This window comes from Rhamphochromis longiceps, linkage group LG13, assembly GCF_057381845.1.
Source record: "Rhamphochromis longiceps isolate RC_006_pf linkage group LG13, R_longiceps_female_GT1.1, whole genome shotgun sequence".
NCBI classification, from domain to species: Eukaryota; Metazoa; Chordata; class Actinopteri; order Cichliformes; family Cichlidae; genus Rhamphochromis; species Rhamphochromis longiceps.
Window position 1 is genome coordinate 24,268,473 of NC_140569.1, and position 19,152 is coordinate 24,287,624.

A 19,152-nucleotide genomic window follows, 5' to 3' on the forward strand; every position below is an offset into this window, starting at 1 on the left:
TGAAAAAGCTTCAACTGGACTGCTGTCGTACCAGGCTGACTTTGATCCCGTCCATCATGAGCTGGAGGATGTCCTTCTGGAAGCTCTTCTTGCTCGCAGGAGGTAGAGTGAAGGGAGTTGGAGAGTGCGGGACAGAAGCGGAGCCACCATCTTCGTGCGGTTGATCAGCTGGATCTGGTGTGAAAAGCTGTTGGTCTGTGCACTCTGGGATATTCAGCAGATCAAATAAATCTTGACTCACATCTAAAATAAGGAAAACAAAAAAACAGAAGCAGGATTAGCGTGCAGTGTTCATAAAGGGTTTAGACCAGATCATTCAAAGAAACACCAGGCTGTGTACCGTGGTAAATGAGTCTGTTGACGGCAAGAACCACAAGCCTCTGCAGCCGCTGGACAAACTCGGTCTCACTGGCACGGATGGGGTTTTCCTGGCTCATCCTCCTCTGCATCATTTGGTTGAGCTCGTCACTGGCTACAGAGCGCATTCGCATCAGCAGAGAGTCAGTCTGGGCCAGAGAGAACCGGCGCCGACCTACAAGAACAATCTTGATAAGTGCTCGAATGTGGTTATAAAATTGGTAGTCTGGGATAATTAGCCAGTTTTCAGAAAGGATAAGCACACGTGTTTTTGGTAAAGAGAAAATTATTAGGATTCACTAATCAAATAGTCATCTGTGCTGGAATGCTTAACACTGACGAAGTTAAGCATTTGATCTCTCACACACTCACATGCACACAGAGAAGGCACCAGTAACACACTGGGGTACTGGGCAAATTAACCCCCAAGGTGAGGTCCTGGGGACAGGGTGAGTTCACTGCATGAGAGGGAAACATGCCCCTTGACAGGGAGGATGTTTTCCGCTGTGGACCGCAGTCCCAGCTACCTGCGTCACAGTGGAGCATGTACGATGGAGCTCCAGTGGGGGAAGGGAGGGGGGAGTCCTGGGACAGGAAGCTGAATGGAGGGGACAAGGGGATCTGGCCATAGGAGCAGTAGTGCTGCCTGGGGATGCGGGGGATAATGGAGTCTTTGATGGCAATGGAACCTTCAGATCGGGATGAAGAGACGATCAATAAACAGACACATTTCTACCTCCAGCAGCACAGAAGCAGACTGCAGCTTTCTACAGTGCCAGAGCCAGTTTGAGACACTCACCGGCGATGCTCTTGCGTTTCTGATAGATGGCGTGATGCGGAGAGCTTGGAGCGTTAACAGAAGTGCTCAGTTTCTGAGGTTCCTGGTTGGCGGTCGTTTTTATAAACTCAATCGCCGACTGAAGGACACGGAACTGCAAAGCCACAGCCATCTCTGGGAAAAGAAAGATTTGTGTCATGTTAGAGCCAACCTGCTTCTGATGAGTGACTCAAGGTCACGCTCTTCATGCTACAGTCAACTGACAGGTTAGTCAATTTTACAATTAATTACTGCTCTTTGATACTGACAACACTAAAATTAATGGCAACAGGACTTGCAGACAGAGCAGCACAGGTAGCCTCATGCGGCATTTAATGGTGTTGATTACACTAGTGATGAACACACACGCCTCACTAACAAGGACACAGTCATTAAGTTGAAATAAGCAAACTGCAAAGTGCTGTACAATTAAGACTTAGAATAATTATGAGAAGTTGAGAACAACAATACAAAATGTTTTTTTGCACAGAGCCCCATAATGTTAATAATACATCTGAACATTTGAATATAATATCTGAAATGAAAAACAACCAAAAATAAAAAGATACACACTCATAATGCCATTCTAATGCTTCTGTGATCACAGAATGATAATATCAGATCATAAATATAGCGAGGAAATAAGTGCTAATGGGGAAGAGGAGGGAGAGATATTTTTCAGAGAGCAAATAAAAGGGAAAAATGAGAGAAAACCATTTGGTGGGAAGATGAAAATGGGAGATATTTCTCAAATGAGTTTCCACTCTGCAGATGGAGATAATAAAGTGACAGCCCTATTTGTTTCTGTAGCCAAGCTTGACAGCTTAATATCATCCACGATTGCAGAGCATGGGAGGTGACAAGACTGATGTGTTTTGCATGTGTATCGAAATACGGTTCTCACCTTGTGTGCGACGCATCTTGCTGGTCTGCATGAAACCCAGTAAGGTAATGAGGTCTTCGATGATGCGGAAGTACTGGGACCCAGAGGAGCTGCAGGAGTGAATAGTCACAGCTACAAGCATCTGCTGGATGTCACACACCAGGAGTTTGTAGTCATTCAGGGGAATACTACAGAGGGAGGACAAGGAAAACAAGAAAATATGAAGCTCAGGAAGTCAGTCTACCACTCACATGTGCCAGATCAACCAACAATAAGAGGATTAATGATTTAATTCTTGGCTCAAAGGTTCAACACAAACGTGCTATGAACCCGTGGAGATGTCTGAATGAATCATTCCCTGTTCTGGCAGTCGTACCCGTTCTCCATGCCATTGAGGGTAGACAGGGTGTTAAAGAGCACGTAGAGCAGTCCGTGGTCTAGCAGGATGTCTGCCAGCTTGGGGCAGGCATTGATGAGCTGCAGGAGCATACACAGGATGTTGTGCACCAAAGAGTTCTCATACAGAGAGTTCTCAATAAGACCCAACACTGGGATGATACAGCGCTTTCTGAAGGGTGAGAGATTTTCCATTTCCTCCAGGTCCAGACTAAAGAGAAACACGAGAAAGAACAATGTGGCACAACATGAAGAATATGTTTGCATCCAACATTATTCATACGGCAGACAATTCTATACATATTAATGTGCAATCATGCGCCTGTGGTGCAGTGGATGTTATGTACTCACTCTTCCTCCAGGCCCACCGGCCGTCCAAACAGCATCTCCAAGAAGCATTCAAGGAGCCCCTGGCTGCCTTGGTGGATGTATAGTTGGTTGGCCAGCAGTGAGAAACCGTGATTCTTCAGAAACTTCTCCTTTTGCTCCTTAAGAGCTCTGGTGAAATAGGCGTCCAGCAGCTGGGTGGGAGAAGCAGAATAAATTACGCCTGTCAGTACAGAGGAGTACAGCGCCAGTGTTATCCCTCAGCCTCATAGAGGCATCCGTGGTATTACGACAATCCTCCTGTTTGTTTTATTAACAGCTGTTGCACCCTTTCACCTCTGACAATTGGGTTGTAGCACTGCCCCTATGCTCCACAGGAACCACATGTGTGTTGGCATTTAGGAGGGATATGCACAAAAAAATTTGGATTAATTGTTGGAAAATATAGTGGGCTGAATGCAAGGTTTTTCCCAAAGAGCCACTATTTACAAGTAATTTATGATTAACAAAAGAAAATGTGTAGTGAAGTTTCAGTGTGCAAACCTTTTAGCTGCAATAACCACCTAGTTTATAAAATTCTTAAAAATACACAAAAGTAAAACAAAAGGCTATTCAGTGACACATTTGTGATTTGGAGTTTTGATGGGATTTGTAAGCATTAAGGAAAAAAGTAGTGTTCAGCCTGTCCAAGCTGTTCCCAGCTTTCTAAAAGCTCAGTGTGAGGTATCTCGGGGGGAAAAGTGCTTGCTGCAAAGCATAAAATACAAAACTAATGTGTAACTACAGCTTGTTGGAATGGCAATGAGCTCACACATCCTACAGCCCGTAACAGTATTTTGCAGAAGATACTGGGATGAAAATGAACTCCTGGTGCAGAATCAGACCCCCCTCTGCTTTACAGTACATCAGACTCTCTAAGGAGAAACCAACCTTCATGACTCCTTGCTGGATGAGCGGTGATGAGTGATTGACCAGGACGATGAGGGCCTCTGTCTGGATGAGTTTGTCCATCACCTCCTCAAGCATGAGGTCAGGCAACAGCAGCAAGATGCCCCTCAGAAGATCATAGAGCCCACAGCAGATCAGCACCAGGCAATCCTCTGTGCTGGACCTAAGAAACACACCAAGACGAATGTTACTGCACATGAACGGCTACACCAACCAAATAACACTAAGAAAGTCAAGTACAGACAGAGTGTTGAATTTAATATAACAAGGAGGAATAAGCTGAATCTATCACGGAAGTACAAATCGTTGTCATAGTTGGCTGGGGATTATTACTCTGAGCACATGCTTTATGAAGATTATGCAAATCCCAACTCTGGTCATTATCAGATGCGAGACGTTTCTGGTGATACATTCAGAGCTAAACCCACGTGCACGTGGATTTAGATAAACTGTTGCTCACTGCAGCTTGGCCACAGTTTGTTATGGGCTGCATAAACATAATTACTTATGATAATGAGCGCTTAAAACATCCCGAGTGTTTTTTTATTTATTTATTCATTCACAGTATATCAAGCTGCCATGTTAAAGAGAACTACATACCTGTCATTGGACTCAGTCTTGCTGTGAGCCCTCTCATAGCCAGGAGAGTAGGTGTAACTTTCCCAGTCTTCAGGTATGGAGCTCCGGTCAGCAGCTGTGGGCCACCGGCTGATTGTCAGCGAGCCATTTGTAGCTGGGAAGGCCAGACCCAGACTAGCAAGATTGCTGTGGCTCCTCTGGAAGGATGGGATGCCTTTCAGGCTGTCAGGTCGGCGTGGCGCCTCGTCCATGACCCACTCGAACCTGTCCTCGGACTCTGCCACCCCAACGCTCCCGTCTGCCAGGCTGTCGACCTCTGCTGCCTCATCCCGCTCCTCCTCCACACTGATGGATGGTGTGCGCGGGGTTGCTCCCTCGCCCGCGTCTTTGTCCTCACATATCGTCTTGGCAGACTCACAGCTGCTGAGGAGCTGCTCATCACCTCCGCCCTTTTTGAGCGTCTCTGTGCTTCCGAGAGCCTGATGAGTGGCGAGGGACGCCCCGTCACCTTCGGCTGCCTCGTTTGAGCTACTGCGTCCGAGCCGAGGCGTCAGCAGAGGCGAAGAGTACGGAGACGGCCCCAGACTAGGGGCACGTAATGACTGATCATCACCTCCATGATCAAGGGAAGAAGCATGGAGATGGCCTGGAAAACACAAGAGACTCATTGAGTATTTGCAAATGCTTCAATTAAAGGCTGCAGAGCACCTTATTTGTATGCACGCATAGTATACAACACTTAAAGTGCAAATACAAATACTCAGAGACCAGCGGGCTGCGGCGAACAACATAATGCGTCCTTGTTTAAACAGGACTAGGAAATTAAATCTATCCCCTTATAGCTGAGTTGATCACAAAGTATTGTAGGAATTACTCATGTGCTTGCTAAAGTTTAACTAAAATAAAATATAAATCAAAAAGAAACACCGTGATTGCAAAATGGGGCTCTTAAAGTAAAACCAGGAATAATAAATGCTCAGTCAAAAGAGGTAAAACGATAGAGTAATTAGATATGTTGAATTTATATCACAAAGTATTACAAAGAGAGGCTCTAATAGACTTACATCAAGCTGAGGTTATTTCAAGTCTTTTTAAAAGCTAAAAGCAGAGGAGGATGGGAGGGAGAGTTATAATGACCTAATGCTCATGCATCAGCTTTTTCCCACAAGTAATGATGTTTACATTAAGTTCTTAAAATAAAACTTTTGAGACCAATTCATCACAGAGTGAGGGGGAAAAACCCAACGTAATCAGGCTGATACAGCACTAAACATGTTAAACAAATTTCCTTTGTTAGAGGCACATACTCTCATAAAAGCACTGCTGAGCTTTCGATTTATAATATCATTCAAAGCAACAACCTGAGGTCTGTATTTAATTATCTGCTGTGTTAGGGTACTGGGAGTGCATTAAGGTTGGTGTTTAGTTGGAGCAGCTGTACCGTCATGAGGAGCATCGGCAAAAGCAGTCGGGGAGAGCGACACCACAGAGCTGCTGGCAGACTTTCCTCCGCTGTTGGAGTGTCTTAGGTACATAATGGACTGCACCTTCTCCTGGTACAGCTTCCCATCTGACAGAGAAACATCAAAGGAACATGGCACATTAGCTTAATGGATCTTTGATATGGAGCCGGTGCGCTCAGCTGTAACCGCTTCCTCACCTATATGCAGTGAGAAGTAGAAGGTGGATGGAGTGTGGCAGACGTAGGTGTTGGTAGGTGGGTGCACTGCCATCAGGAAGTTATAGATCAGTTTTAGCAGATCCATGTCAGGAGGAGACCCGAGTACTTCCTGGATGATTTTGATGAATGACAAAGACACCTCCTGTGGGATCGCCGTGAGATGCTCATCCCGATGTTCCTTAAAACAAACACGATATTTAAAATAAAAAGGAAGGAAGAGGGAAGGGAATGTGAAGCAGCTCTGTGGCAGCGACCTACCTGTAATACCTGACAGGTGAGCAGGAAGCGATGCACTACTTCAGCCTTGAGGAACTGACGGATGTTAAAGACCTGATGAGGGTGGTGAACCCTGATGAGGATCTCTAAGGCAGCGAGCAGCGTCTCCCACACTCCGCACTGACACAAACAGTAAATGACGGCTGAGACAGTAAAACAGTTCTGGAAAGAATCCTCACGGACTCTTTGATTTTAAAAAATGTCGTCTGCAGCACAAAAACTGCAGGAATAACCACTAACTGATGCTTTCTCCGAAAACATTTGATTCACCAGAAGATAAAACCTTAAAGCGCTTCAGAGGCCGCGGGGATTTTGTGGGAGAACTAAAATCAGTGACTATGGCCACTAGAGTTAATGTATGAATTTCTAAGAAGCTCATCATTTAGCTGATAATGTTTTAAGCTTTCTGTCTGTTCAGGAGAGGATATCAATAACAATAAATAAATAAATAAATGAACAGACCCTGAAAAAACCAGAAACGCTGAGATTCACAAAAGTCATTCAGAAAAAAAGACAACTTTCCTTCTTTTCTTTACAACTGTACCTTCAGGTGTGATGAGAAAATGAATGATTAGATCTTGAACAAACTGCATTAGAAATGCAGCTCATTTGAAGTATCCTCACAGTAATGAATGTGTGATTGCTCATCTTCACCTGCTTAGTTTTTCATGTTTTGTCTGCCTTTGTTAGACACAGTGTCCTTCAAAAACATCATACATTATTTATTTATGCTCTACTTATTTCCACCGAGGAGAGTGGAGATGATGAGTTGTTATTAAGGAGGAGAGAGGCTTTCTGGATGTTTACATTACAGATATCCTCGCACGAAGGGCGATGGACTTTAACTTGATGTAATGTTACAGTTTCTTTTTGATGTAAATGATAAATGATAAAAACTGTTCTTAAGAAAATATATGTGTGCAAATACATGGATGTTGCTTTTGGACGTGATGGACCTGACCAAAACGATGTAATTGAATTAGACGGTGTGCCATAGTTACATTTAATTGTAATGCAGTCTTTACCTCCGCCTTGGCCCAGATCTTCCAATCCAACAGAATGTCTGAGAGAAGCCTTAAATCCTGAACCACGGCCACAGACTCCGCGTCCAAATGGAACTGACCGTCTTCTCCGAGGATGAGGATGGGTCCACTGCAACACCCATCGAGTAAAGTCTAGGAAGAAAAATCGTGGCCGTCAGAAACGCAACGACTTCTGTAGAGTTTCTGTGATAATAACTCACAGGGCGCCGTTCACTCTCATCAGAAACACACCTCAACATATTGATAATCTCTAGTTCTGAATCTCAAGCAGGAAGAAAATCAATACATTCTCCATGAAATATTTGGAGTGCTTATCACTCAGTCAACTCAGTCAAAACTAATTCCATTTACTCCACGAGCAGCCCTGTCTGTATCGATCAAAGAGTATCATTTGTGACCAGATTCACTGCAGTGGTCATAAATCTTGCAGTCCTTTATGTCTCTGGTACATTTTGTTACTTGAAGACAGAAGCTTGCAGCCTTGCACTCAGTTAAAACATTAAGATGCAGGTTAACAATGTAACTACCCCAGTTTAAGAAAGGTACCAGAATTAGATTTCTTTTACAGCATGAAGTGAAAGGTACAAATGGAAACTATCAACAACTGTAGCACAGCGTGTTCCTTTTATATAGGAATGATCATGGGAATTTAATGCCACTAATCAGTGCAGTTCTATGCTATACAATACAGGATGAGAAAGCCTAAAGTGACAAATGCAATCAGAGTTGCTGTGTTACTCTGCAGGAGCTCAGTGTTTCATCAAGTCAGACACAATGCATTTCAGCCAGAGCCATTACACAGCTCAATTACAGACACAGCCAGAGGGTCAAGTAACAGCAGGGTCACCAACACCGGCTCAGAGAGGAACCAGTGTGTCGGGCCAGATCAGATTCATGGCCCCCCAAAAATCAAATAAATAGAGGATATATTTTACTGTGCAGATCAGCTGAGGCTGCAGGGACAGAAGACAAGAGTTCAAGGTGTGACTCACTTTCAACATGTGATATCCTACGATGCATTTGGGCTTGATGAGGACCTGATGGATCATGGAGTAACCATGGTAACAGTCCATTTCGTGGATGCGGTGTTGGTTAAATTTGGACAGCGACAGCAGCACTTGCAGGGCCAGAGCCTGGGTCTTCTCACAGTCACTGAGCTCCACTGTCTGGACACAACGGTGCCAGAGGAGGCGAAGGGGGGAAAAACAAAACAGAGTGAACATGAGGGCCTGCTGTGGCCACTGAGATCTCACAGAAGCACAAAATAATGTCAAATGCTTTCTTTATGAATGAAACTGAACTAATGGGCACCTCATCAGTTGGCCTGGAATATAATTAATCAAATACAAAAATTCTCCAAAGTCATTCAAGAGCCTTCTTTCTCCTACATACTGCAATCAAATTGCATACATATTATATATAGGCTTTGCCCTTCACATTTAACCCTTTACTTATTTTGGGTCTCTTTAAATAATCATAACTCTGTTACAGTTTGTGTCAGAAAGAAACCCCAACTGGTTTCGGAAAGAAGAGAAGATGAGCTTTATGGAGATATTTGGTGTATAACGGTAGCACAAAGCATTCACGAGATACTGCTGTGTGCACACAGACAGAAAAATCAGGTTCTAGATTTTACCATATGTGCCTCACATTACTGTAACTCCTCAACTATTTTGGGCTAGAGAGAAAATTCAAATAGTTCTTGAAAGCTGAGAATTATGTAGCAATTTTAAAGCCAAAATTACAAAATAAGTCCAGGCAGCCAGTATGACACTTGGGTGAGAAAGGGTTAAATCATCCCACCTGTGCAAAGAGGAAGACAAAAGTTCCAGTTCCTCCGATCTTGTGCAGGACACTCTGCAGGCCGTGGGTTTCGGTGGGGAGCAGAGCTCTGAGAGCACTGGACTCCAGGGAAACACTTTGCACCTCTTTGGAGCTGAAGGGCCGCTGGGTAACCACAGTCTTTGCTTGACCTTTCAGTCTGATTACAGGCTCATAAATTGTGTAGACTCTCGGACTGCTGGGGGCGTACACGACCGCCAGGCTCTCCTGTGCAGAAACCAACGCACACAATTATCTTTTTTGGGAAAAAAGTAATATCTTAAGATAAGATAACCTTTATTAGTCCCACACGTGGGAAATTTGTTGATACTTGATTTAGGATATTAGATATAAAGTAATTTTAAAAATAAATAAATAAGGAGCCAAAATGTCCTCAAATAGGGTACAAATGTACACCAGGGCAAGGGTTGTTAGATTTAACAGTAAGTTACAAAAAAATGGCCAAACATTTATTCTTATCATCTTGGCTTTTCTTTTTTTAGCTATTAGCTAAAAATGAGCTATTATCAACAAAGCAATTCCCACTTAATGGGAGAAAAACTATTTTCAGTCTGACTAAAATAACTGCAGCTTAACTATAATAGTTGTTTTTCCCCATTTGGGACAAATTACTTCCTACCATGCAGTATCATTAATGACAGCTAATTGGAACAGCACATAACTCATACACCGTGAAATGAAACAATAAATGAGACATAGGGGGGATTTGCCACGCTAACAGAGCACTTGAATCACCCTGCATAAGTAGAGGGGTCGGCGGCGGGCATTGCAGGAATTGAGTGAGAGATGAACAAACACGGCAACATTTTTTTTTCTGGCTTCATTTCATAATTACACTTTTTGTGACACGGCTGATGTTTTAATGCCTCGTGTTTAAAAAAAAAAAAAAGAAGAGAAAAAAAAAAGAGACTTACGACCAAAGTTGTTGTGTCTACATCCTTGCTCTTCATTAAAATCTCTCTCACGTGCTCACACTTCAGACCTTCCTGGGTGACAAACTTGGAGAATGTTACACTGGGTTTGCCATACTTGCAGGGCATGATCGAGGTGAGATCTGGTCCACTCGTGTACAGGTAGAAGGCCTCCTCAGATCCTATTCTAGACCCTGAGAAGAGGCATGCAAACATCTATTATTATTTGACTTAGGAAAAGGGAATATCCTCTCTCTTAAGGAATATCTTTGTGTGTTTGTGCAATCCAGAAGCTGTAAAATTGATTTGTGAGAAATCCAAACTAAAGCCTGAATGAACTCAAAGAGTTAATGATTTATATGATTCCACTAATACGCTGCAAATTAATAACACATGAGCTGATGCAATGCAAGACTCCCGAGGTGTCCTGGTCAACTTTTTTTTCTTGATACTTTCAGTCCTGCTTTTCAAAGAAGAACCTGCTACACACAATGAATTCCAACCACAGCGGAGAGGCCAAGCTTGTCTAAACACATCAGTTGGGCTCATAGGTCGAGAGCGCCTAGATGCAAGGCTTTCACAGCCAATTAGAGGTAACCAGAGAAGTATTCAGTAAGCCTCCCGAGAGAATGCTGAGAATCCACAGCACGCCACACATCACACCACGCGCAGCCTTCTACAGCTGCATACGCTTTTAAAATACAAATGCATCACAAAGCATTTCTACAGTTTCTACTGCTTTGTAAAAGTGAAGGTGATAATCAATGTGCCACCAGAGAGCAGCACTGAGGGCAGTTAAACAATTAAAACGGACTGCAGTGCGCATGTCTAAGTATGATATTACAGACACTATCTTCAGTTCAGTTTAACAGGAGCCCTACCGTTGAAGAGTAGCACAGTGCCCATGTTCCAGCGTGTTCCCATCTCCTCTGAGGATGGCACACAGTGGCCCAACATGCAGAAGGTTTTGTTGCTGTCAGATGATAAACTGGACTTTCTGGGTAGGGTGTAATCCAAAGAAACTTCACACTTCCTACAGAAAATGGCAGTTTGGACTGAATTTTAATTATTTATCAAACCATGCGAGCCAAACGACAGCTTACATTTCGGTCAGTTTTCCTCACCAGATGCCAGACACCCAGACGACCACGCGGCCGTGGACGTTCTTCTTTCCCTCCGGCTGCTGGCTGTAAGTGAGGGCAAGGTGTTGCCACTGGCCCCCACTGAACAGGCCCTCAGCTGAGTCTGCTTGTGCCAACAGGCCTGCTTTTATCTCATCGTTGGGGTCTATACAAATCCTGAGGAAAAGAAATATATTAGAATACTTAAAGTCCAAGAAAATCTGAATACTTAAAAAACAGCACTTCATTCTTTTGACACTACTTTGAGACTGCACTCCTTGGAGCTCACCTAAAAGTGAGAGAGCCTGTAGAGAAGTCTGCCCACACTTGAAGCATCAGTGCCTTGGAGCCCATGGATAGAATATGAATGAGTCCTTCCTCTAGCAATCTTGTCCCTGCCTGAGATGACGCATGGTGCAACTCAGCTGCAGGAGGGTTACTTTCTTCTGGAAAACAATAATCAGAGAATGTCAAAAACGATTCGTGTTCATGGGCATCATGCACAAAGGATTCTTAGTAAAGGAGTTCTGCCTCACCCCTGTTTTTGTCCCCGTCCTTCGCTCCCTGCTCGGCCACCCTCAGCCATATAGAGGTACTGAAGCCGCTGGCCATATGGGGCCAGCAGTTCTGTCCAACTAAGGGCAGGTGGAGAGGGGCGATGTGCCAGGGAGAGGTGCGCAGGTGGCTCGGTTGGTACTCAGCTTCTCCCTCCCTACGGCCTGGAGACAGCTTGCTCTTCCAGGGCAAACCAACACTTTTCCCTCCGGCGGCACAGTTCTGTCTGGAGCTGGGGGAAAACACTCCCGGAGTCGAAGCCCCAAGGATTATCGGAAAACTCAGAAAGTGTAGAGGTTCGATGTTCATGTTGGCTTCGACAATTTGTAAGATGCCCTTCAGTAAAATCTCCTGGGAGGTAACAAAGTAAATGTGAAGTTAGGGGAACTGTTTTAAATTTGATGCAAAAACACTTAAATCTGGGCTTTTTTGTAACCCTAAACTTAAAGCTGTTTTCAGCTGCTCTCTTATTCACAAGGGGTTGCCACAATGGGTAGCCCCACATATTTGATCGTGCCGATTTTCACAGCGGGTGTCCTGACACACCCAATAAAGAGATATGTCCCCTTTAAAAAAACAAAACAAAACCAAGCCCCCCCATAAAAGCTAATACACTAAGAAATGTAACTGATTTATCTGTGATCCATAATAAACCTGCAGAATATTGATAAAGAACCAGCAAACAAACCATGAAGAATGCAGATGAATACAGCTAAGCACAAAGAGTTGTGTGTTATCCGCACAGATGACAAAATTAACTTGCCTTGCAAGTTGTTAAAAATAAATCCTTCCTGTCTGCTCTCATAGACGTCTGAATTCCAATTAAATGCAGACGTGTGTTAATAAGTACTAGTATTACATCTGTTCTGCACACTTTGGTGTTAATTGTATACAGAATGAAGCTACCTAAGGGAGCATTATGTGTTGATACATTTTAAAGCGGCAAGAAGTGAGAAGAGAGGCTGACAGCACGGTGTGTTAAAAATAGATTCTTGTTCCTGCTTTAAAACAAGCAAAAGCATGCAGGCACTGAGAACAAGAAGACATCAGTGTCAGGCATCACGAGTGCAAGCAAACAGCACACTGTTGAGTGACTGATAGGAGATGGCTATTTACAGTAGGTGGGGTCTTCTCCAGGAAGAGGCGACTCAATAGAGCAAGTTCCTCAGCTGTGATCCTCTGGCTCACCATGGCAACCAGCAGCTCCACAAGCACAGTCTGGCAATCTGAATGTAGACCAATGAAGAGCAGATTACATAAAGAGTTATCATCGCATTTTGGCAGGCATCAGAATAATTTCTTACCACAGAAAATAGATGATTTTTCTTAAGCTTTCTCAATAATTGTGAATGTAATCTATGTTGTATTTGAACTTTTAGCCATTAGAAATTGGCTGACAAAATATCCCAAGGACAAAAATCCTCCCCAACACCACAGAGAGCAAACACTTATCTTGTTTTTCCTTTAGATTTTGGACATCATGATATTATAATGTTAAATAAGATCAACTTAAGTTCCAAAGAAGCCCACCGGGTAAGACTGACTAAGAACTACTAAAGGTACCTATGATAAAACATGACACTGAGCCCAGGGGACCCAGCTGAAATGTCAGAAGCAGAAAAAATCTCAGGAAAACAGCAAACTGAGAGGGCTCCCCTCCTCCTGAGACGTCACACATGAAAAATATGTGTTTAGATCAGATAAGACAGAAAAAAAATAAAGCAGGATGAAGAACAAACCTGTGAACGAGTGGTTTGTTTGACTGAGAATGTTGTGAAAGCCAGACAGGATAGTTTTGACTCCTCCCTGTGAAAACAGGAACAAAGCAGTCAGTCATTTTCTTCAGACCACAGCTGAGTAGTAAAGTAAGACAAATACGGGAGGTGGTTAAGTGTAGCACAAAGAGGAAACTGTGGTTGGCGGGACCTGGTCATAGAGGAGAGCAGCATTGTGGTGATTGGCGTGTACTGCACTGAGCAGGCTGTGAAACACATGACTCAGAACCTCCAGGTCTGGGGAGCCAGAGGCAAGTAGCTGCAACTCCATCGTACAGATCTCTGGGAACAGGAGCGCGCCTCGCCCGGGCCTGTCTGCCACTGCTACAAACTCATGCAATGCGGCTGGCTCCACCTTCAAACCTAAGAAACCCAACAGAAGAAGATCAGAGACACAAACAAGAGATTGGCACGCACTGCCTGCCTTGCTAAAGCACAGGCACAATATGCCACCCTCTGCTCCTTGAACAGCACCATGATTCAAAGGCATTCCCTCTCTTGGGTTCTTGGAGGTAGAGCATAAAAATGAATTTGCCTCAGTTCTGTGCTCAGCTGCAGAGCTGCCTCGTGTTTTCAAGGAAAGCAGTCCAGCAGGCTCTCACACGGCTCCTAGAAACTCCTTTTAATTAAAGAAGCTTGGTTGTCTTCCTGTGCACCGCTACACGCTTTGTTACAATCTACCACACACACATCCAGTCACATATTGCTAGCAGTAAATATAAACTAAAAGCCACGTACCAACTGTCATACCCGTCTGCCTTGATAGTGCATTATACTGATGCTTGTGTTTGGTCTGTGGTTAAATTTAATTGCAGGAAGTCTACAGTATGCATTTCACGTCACTTTTCGCTATGTTTATGGTCTTTATCCTTTCAATTAACCTCAAACTAATAAACACAAGGATCTGGAGCAGTGTAAACGCCGCTAAGAGACCAGGAAATGTGAGGAGGCAGCAGCTACAGGAGCCAATTTGGACAAAACGAGAACAGCCTGAGGAGAGAAATTCTGGAATAAACATTTTTATTATTAAATATTAGAAATAATTTTGAATTGCTGTAATGCTAGATTAAAAAAAAATACAGGAAAAAGGATCAAGTTTTAATTGAGTGTGAAAAAAGGAACAGTCATTGGTGCTTGTGCTCAGTTACCTAAGTTGAGCTATGTACCATTGAAAAAGGATTTTCAGTGGAAATAAGTGGTTTGATTTTACAGAAACACGAGATAAGGCTAATTACCAAATAAATAGCACTGCATTGTGAAGTTGAAGTTGGTTTGCTCAATATGACTCAAGGTTAAAGATTCTGTTTCTCATGACATAAGAGTTTTCCAGGAAGCTAAAATTTCCATCTGATGAAGACTTTAAGTCACAGGATCTAGCTCATGAGGCCAAAAGAATTTAGTTGCCTGCAGTTGTAAAACGTAAAACAATGACTTTATTCTGAGGAGATGAAGCAAAAATAGTGTAATCGGGCCGTATCTTTAACCTGCAAGCGGTGAAACAGAGCTGACACAAGAGGTTAAACGCATTTTCTGCCTTGTCATATGCATGAATTAAAAACTAGCCACCGTTTATTGCTTCACATCCTTCACAGCACACCAAAGGAGGATGTTGTTTTTTTCTTTATTATAGAAGTAACTGTCTGTATGTGCATTTGCACTGAAAAAAAGAGCATCCAGTGAATGCACAGAACTCCAGAAAGGACTAATCATTCAGCAAAAAGACCGATTAAACAGTTAACAGTGTGAGAAACAAGGTTTCCCAAGACTCAAAACAAGCAGGTTTAGAGGTTATAACGGTCCCATGACCTCTCAATCCAGCGAGGTTAGTCTGTTGTTGTTATAGCCAATAAAAACAAGATGCAGAGAAGACAAACATCTGAAGTAAAAATGATTTATAGCGTTCAGAAAATAAACTGAAAAATGAATAGGCAGTGAAAAGTAATAAGACTCATATAAGTGTGAACTGCAACCAGCCTCAGTAACAATATCTGAAGTGGTTTGGTATGTGCAGCAGCTATGGATCCTTGAGGAGGAGTAAGTGAGAATAAAAGCATGCGTGTGTGTGGTAGTGTGGCAGTAAGTGTGGACCTACCCTCTTCCTGCTTGGCCATGTCCTCTGGGTTGCTTTCGCTGTCAGCGTCGTAGCCCTCCTCCTCCCCTGGGGGCTTGCCGCCGCAGCTCTGCACCTCGTCCACCTCCTCAGACAGATCGCCCGCTGGGGCCGCCCCCTCCGCCAACACCTGGAGCTTCTGGCAAGAAGAGAGTGAAAGAGCAAGTGAGGCAGAAGAGGAGGTAGGAATAAGAAGAAGAAAAAAAAAATCATGAATTTCAATCCCATACACTCCAAGTTCAACGGCTGGTTAACTTTCAAGCACTTAAGATAAGATTGCTTTCATAAGAGCTTACCCAATGCTGCTTTAAAAAAAAAAAAAAAAAATTAAAAAAAAAAAAAACATGACATGGAGTGTCATGCCTGATGCGGCGAATCGACTGCCCTCAAAACGGGGGAAAAAGAAAGTACAAGATTTTTAGTCATAAGACAAATATCAGCTGACCTGCAAGGCGCTCACACAGCCCCAGTTCCTCGACATGAACAGTCATCATATGTGCATGTAGGCAAACACACACACACGTAAACTGACAAACTAAACCATTTCCTGGTTCAAAGAGGCTTTTTGCATCACACACCTCTATTCCTTCGAAACTAATATGAGGCTGTTTTTATATTTAATTGTGGGTGAACATTTTAAAAGACTGGTCTAAATCAGTGGACAAACTTTGCGGTGGAAGACTAATCTCGGTGCTTCAAGCACATACTTGTAATGGTTAAGCGAACATCACAGTCTGCCAGTGCTCACTGAGAAAGAACTAAGCTCTTAGGAAATAGGTAAATCTATTATATAAAAAGCCAAATCCTCCTGTGTTGGAACAGGCTTAGTCAGACAGGCATTTTAAGACTTGAAGAAAACACGGCTGAGAGACATGAGACAGTTACTTTCAGTCATGTAAGTGCGGACGGCTTCTTTTCGTTCGTGTTTGCCTTATTTATGGAATAAATGAAAAAACAGATTCATGTCTCTTGCGAATCTTAAATAACGCTTTACAAAGCCTGCACTGATAGTGGCACTGCTAAGGAGGTGAGTTTGTAGAGGCCCATCTGTACTGAGCAAATGAGAAACTGTCAACATGTGTGAAGATAACTGATTGAATTAAAAAATGTTTTCAATATGTTAATTAAACTAAGTCTGTCTGAAGAGCTGACAGCAGAGTGTAAAATCCACTAAAACAAAGAAACATCAGCAGCATGCTGGGTTTTAAAATGAGGCTGCATCCGCTGCTGGCTCCACACAAAGGCTACAATTATTTACGTTCACCGTTTCTGTTGTTGTACATCAGGCTGATAACAGCTGCTTAGCAACATAGTGCGAGTGGCCTTACACGGCAGTACTGATGCTTGATAACACTTGGGTGGAAAATGGTTTTCCTCTCATTGTACGCTTGCCTCTTAAATAAACACCACTGCTCATTATATTTTACCACGGTGCTCAAACACACGCTGTAGATGCACAGATACTTCACTCTGCAGACAAAAGAGGCAGCAAAAAGAAACATACAATTTTCACTCGTGTTTGCACTGCATGTTATTGTCCGTCTGACTGGTTAATAGTGGCTGCTGGTGGGAGATGATGAGTTAATAACATGGGGTCACACACAAGAAAATGCAGTTGTTTCTGATCACACAGGCTCTCAACTCTCTCTCTAGTTCTCAGCCCTGCCTGAAACCTTTGAAGGCATTTGCCCTTTTGTTTTGCCCTTCTGCCAAGTTTCTGAAATCAGTAGGAATTATCTCTGGAATTTGTTAAAAGAGTGAGAAAAACAGTAACATAAAAGACAGAGAAGTAAAAAACAGGCAGGAAAGTATGCCTGTTGTTTTTAGAGTCAACAGGACAGATATGGGCAATAAAGGCCTCCAAGATACTAACTGCTCAACAAAAGGTCAATAAATCAACCTATAGCAGCTTTCATTTAGTGCAATAATATAGTCATTTGAAATATTTATTTCACGAATGACTTTTTAGTAGTGTGAAAACAGGCACATATTGTGCAAACGAAAACAAATGGTTTTAAAAAGAGATTTAAAAAAGATTAATTTTAATGAGTAAATGGAATTCAGCCGAACAAATAATGGAGAGACATTTTGCCAAAAGCTTTATAGAGTGATTAGATGTGATCAACAATGACGGCACCTCATGTCTCTTTATACATGAGTGTTTCATGAAAGTGGAGAATATTTATTGTCTCACAGGTTCTCCCAAGGCAGGACTCACCCTCTCTGGCTTCTCCTCAGGGGGATCGGGACAGGATGACACCTCAGCCAAGGCCACTCTCAGGAGAGAGTCAAACAGGGGTATGGCAAGGTCAGAGTTCACCACTCCAGACCGAGAGAGCTGGTCTCTCACTTCTAACAAGGTATCCTCCACTGAATGGAGCTATAATCGAGAGGACATGACACTTTAAGTTAAGCCAAAGTATTTTTTTGCGTATTTGGCCTGTTTAGGGGTTAGTTAATTAAACACATTGCTCAACATACCTGATAAGAAAGCTCAGGCTCTATCCTCTGCAGGGCTGAGTTAGCACTGTGTAGGCAAATAGCCAGCAAAGCCTCAAGGAGACGAATACTTTGAAGTTGCCATTCTTCCTCAAGTTTCTTTGATGGATCTTTGGTCTTTCCTTCAGCTGGACTGGTGCTGCTGGTTTCAGATGCATCATGAGAAGTCTCCTCCAGTCCCAGTGAAGTGGCTGTGGAATCGGGGCTGCCTTTACCTTTGCCGTCTCTCTTCTTCTTTGCTTTTCCATCCTTCGTTTTACAGGAGAGCTTTTGAATGACCATTGCCATAAGGCGCAAACAGACATCCAGTCCACCCAGCCTGAAGAACTGTCTCTGGAACAAAGGGCTGGCCAGGTAGATCCACCGACACACTGACCAAACATCAGCGGCGCGTCGTAGCTGCTCTTTAGAGGGCAGGGCTACACTGTCTGGGGACAGATATGGCAGCCGTCCACCCAGAGGTTCACTCGCTGTACTGTCATAACCCGAAGTGTCTTCGGAGTCATTGGCTGAGTCCCGGTCAGAATCTGCCTCCTTGCTGACGCAGAGGAAGGCCACACATAGAAAAAGATTGATAACATGAAGGTGGATCTCTGTTCGGCTGCGCCCCGGTCCACGAGCCTGGCCGCTACGGCTCTTATGTCGTGGATAAGCCTCCTTCAGGCCTTCATAGAACTTGCTGAGACTCTGTGCGCCCTCTCCGATGCCTCTGGACCCCAGTTCCTCAGCCAGGCCTAAGACAGCCTCCCTTTCTTCAGCATCAGCACTCTCCAGCTCCTGAAGCACCCCCTCAGCCTGCTGCTTTCCACTGCCTATTATCAGAGTCTCAAACACCTTCAAAGCTAAAGAGCGTGTCTGGTCCAAGTAGACAAGCTCTGTCACCTGGTTGAGTCCATTACAGCTAATAAAAAGGTCTCTGATCACCCTATAATACAAAAGATGAGAAACTAAGTTAAACAAAAAGGACATTTTAATAAGTTGTTTTTCACATTAAAATGCACTGTGTCATTTATTACCCCCCTCATAAAGAAT

The 19,152-nt window shown here is 43.5% G+C and overlaps 1 protein-coding gene across 2 annotated transcripts in view; it reads right to left on the reverse strand.

Moving 5' to 3' along the window:
* Window positions 1-19,152, reverse strand: part of lyst (lysosomal trafficking regulator) — a 60,097-nt gene that overhangs the window by 10,678 nt on the left and 30,267 nt on the right. The window contains exons 6-31 of one of the 2 annotated variants that reach the window (XM_085428604.1): window positions 18,103-19,045; window positions 17,840-18,001; window positions 15,604-15,760; window positions 13,663-13,874; window positions 13,476-13,542; window positions 12,853-12,962; window positions 11,718-12,087; window positions 11,471-11,627; window positions 11,185-11,358; window positions 10,942-11,093; window positions 10,064-10,254; window positions 9,111-9,356; window positions 8,300-8,473; window positions 7,290-7,439; window positions 6,247-6,384; window positions 5,968-6,166; window positions 5,749-5,877; window positions 4,329-4,953; window positions 3,711-3,891; window positions 2,805-2,974; window positions 2,434-2,664; window positions 2,079-2,245; window positions 1,157-1,309; window positions 885-1,046; window positions 341-532; window positions 32-243 (exon numbers count right to left, since the gene is read on the reverse strand). In XM_085428604.1, coding sequence (XP_085284730.1) covers window positions 32-243; window positions 341-532; window positions 885-1,046; window positions 1,157-1,309; window positions 2,079-2,245; window positions 2,434-2,664; window positions 2,805-2,974; window positions 3,711-3,891; window positions 4,329-4,953; window positions 5,749-5,877; window positions 5,968-6,166; window positions 6,247-6,384; window positions 7,290-7,439; window positions 8,300-8,473; window positions 9,111-9,356; window positions 10,064-10,254; window positions 10,942-11,093; window positions 11,185-11,358; window positions 11,471-11,627; window positions 11,718-12,087; window positions 12,853-12,962; window positions 13,476-13,542; window positions 13,663-13,874; window positions 15,604-15,760; window positions 17,840-18,001; window positions 18,103-19,045 — 5,824 coding nt within the window. The remainder of the gene's footprint in view (window positions 1-31; window positions 244-340; window positions 533-884; window positions 1,047-1,156; window positions 1,310-2,078; window positions 2,246-2,433; window positions 2,665-2,804; window positions 2,975-3,710; window positions 3,892-4,328; window positions 4,954-5,748; window positions 5,878-5,967; window positions 6,167-6,246; window positions 6,385-7,289; window positions 7,440-8,299; window positions 8,474-9,110; window positions 9,357-10,063; window positions 10,255-10,941; window positions 11,094-11,184; window positions 11,359-11,470; window positions 11,628-11,717; window positions 12,088-12,852; window positions 12,963-13,475; window positions 13,543-13,662; window positions 13,875-15,603; window positions 15,761-17,839; window positions 18,002-18,102; window positions 19,046-19,152) is intronic. The other variant, XM_085428605.1, reaches the window with a different exon arrangement.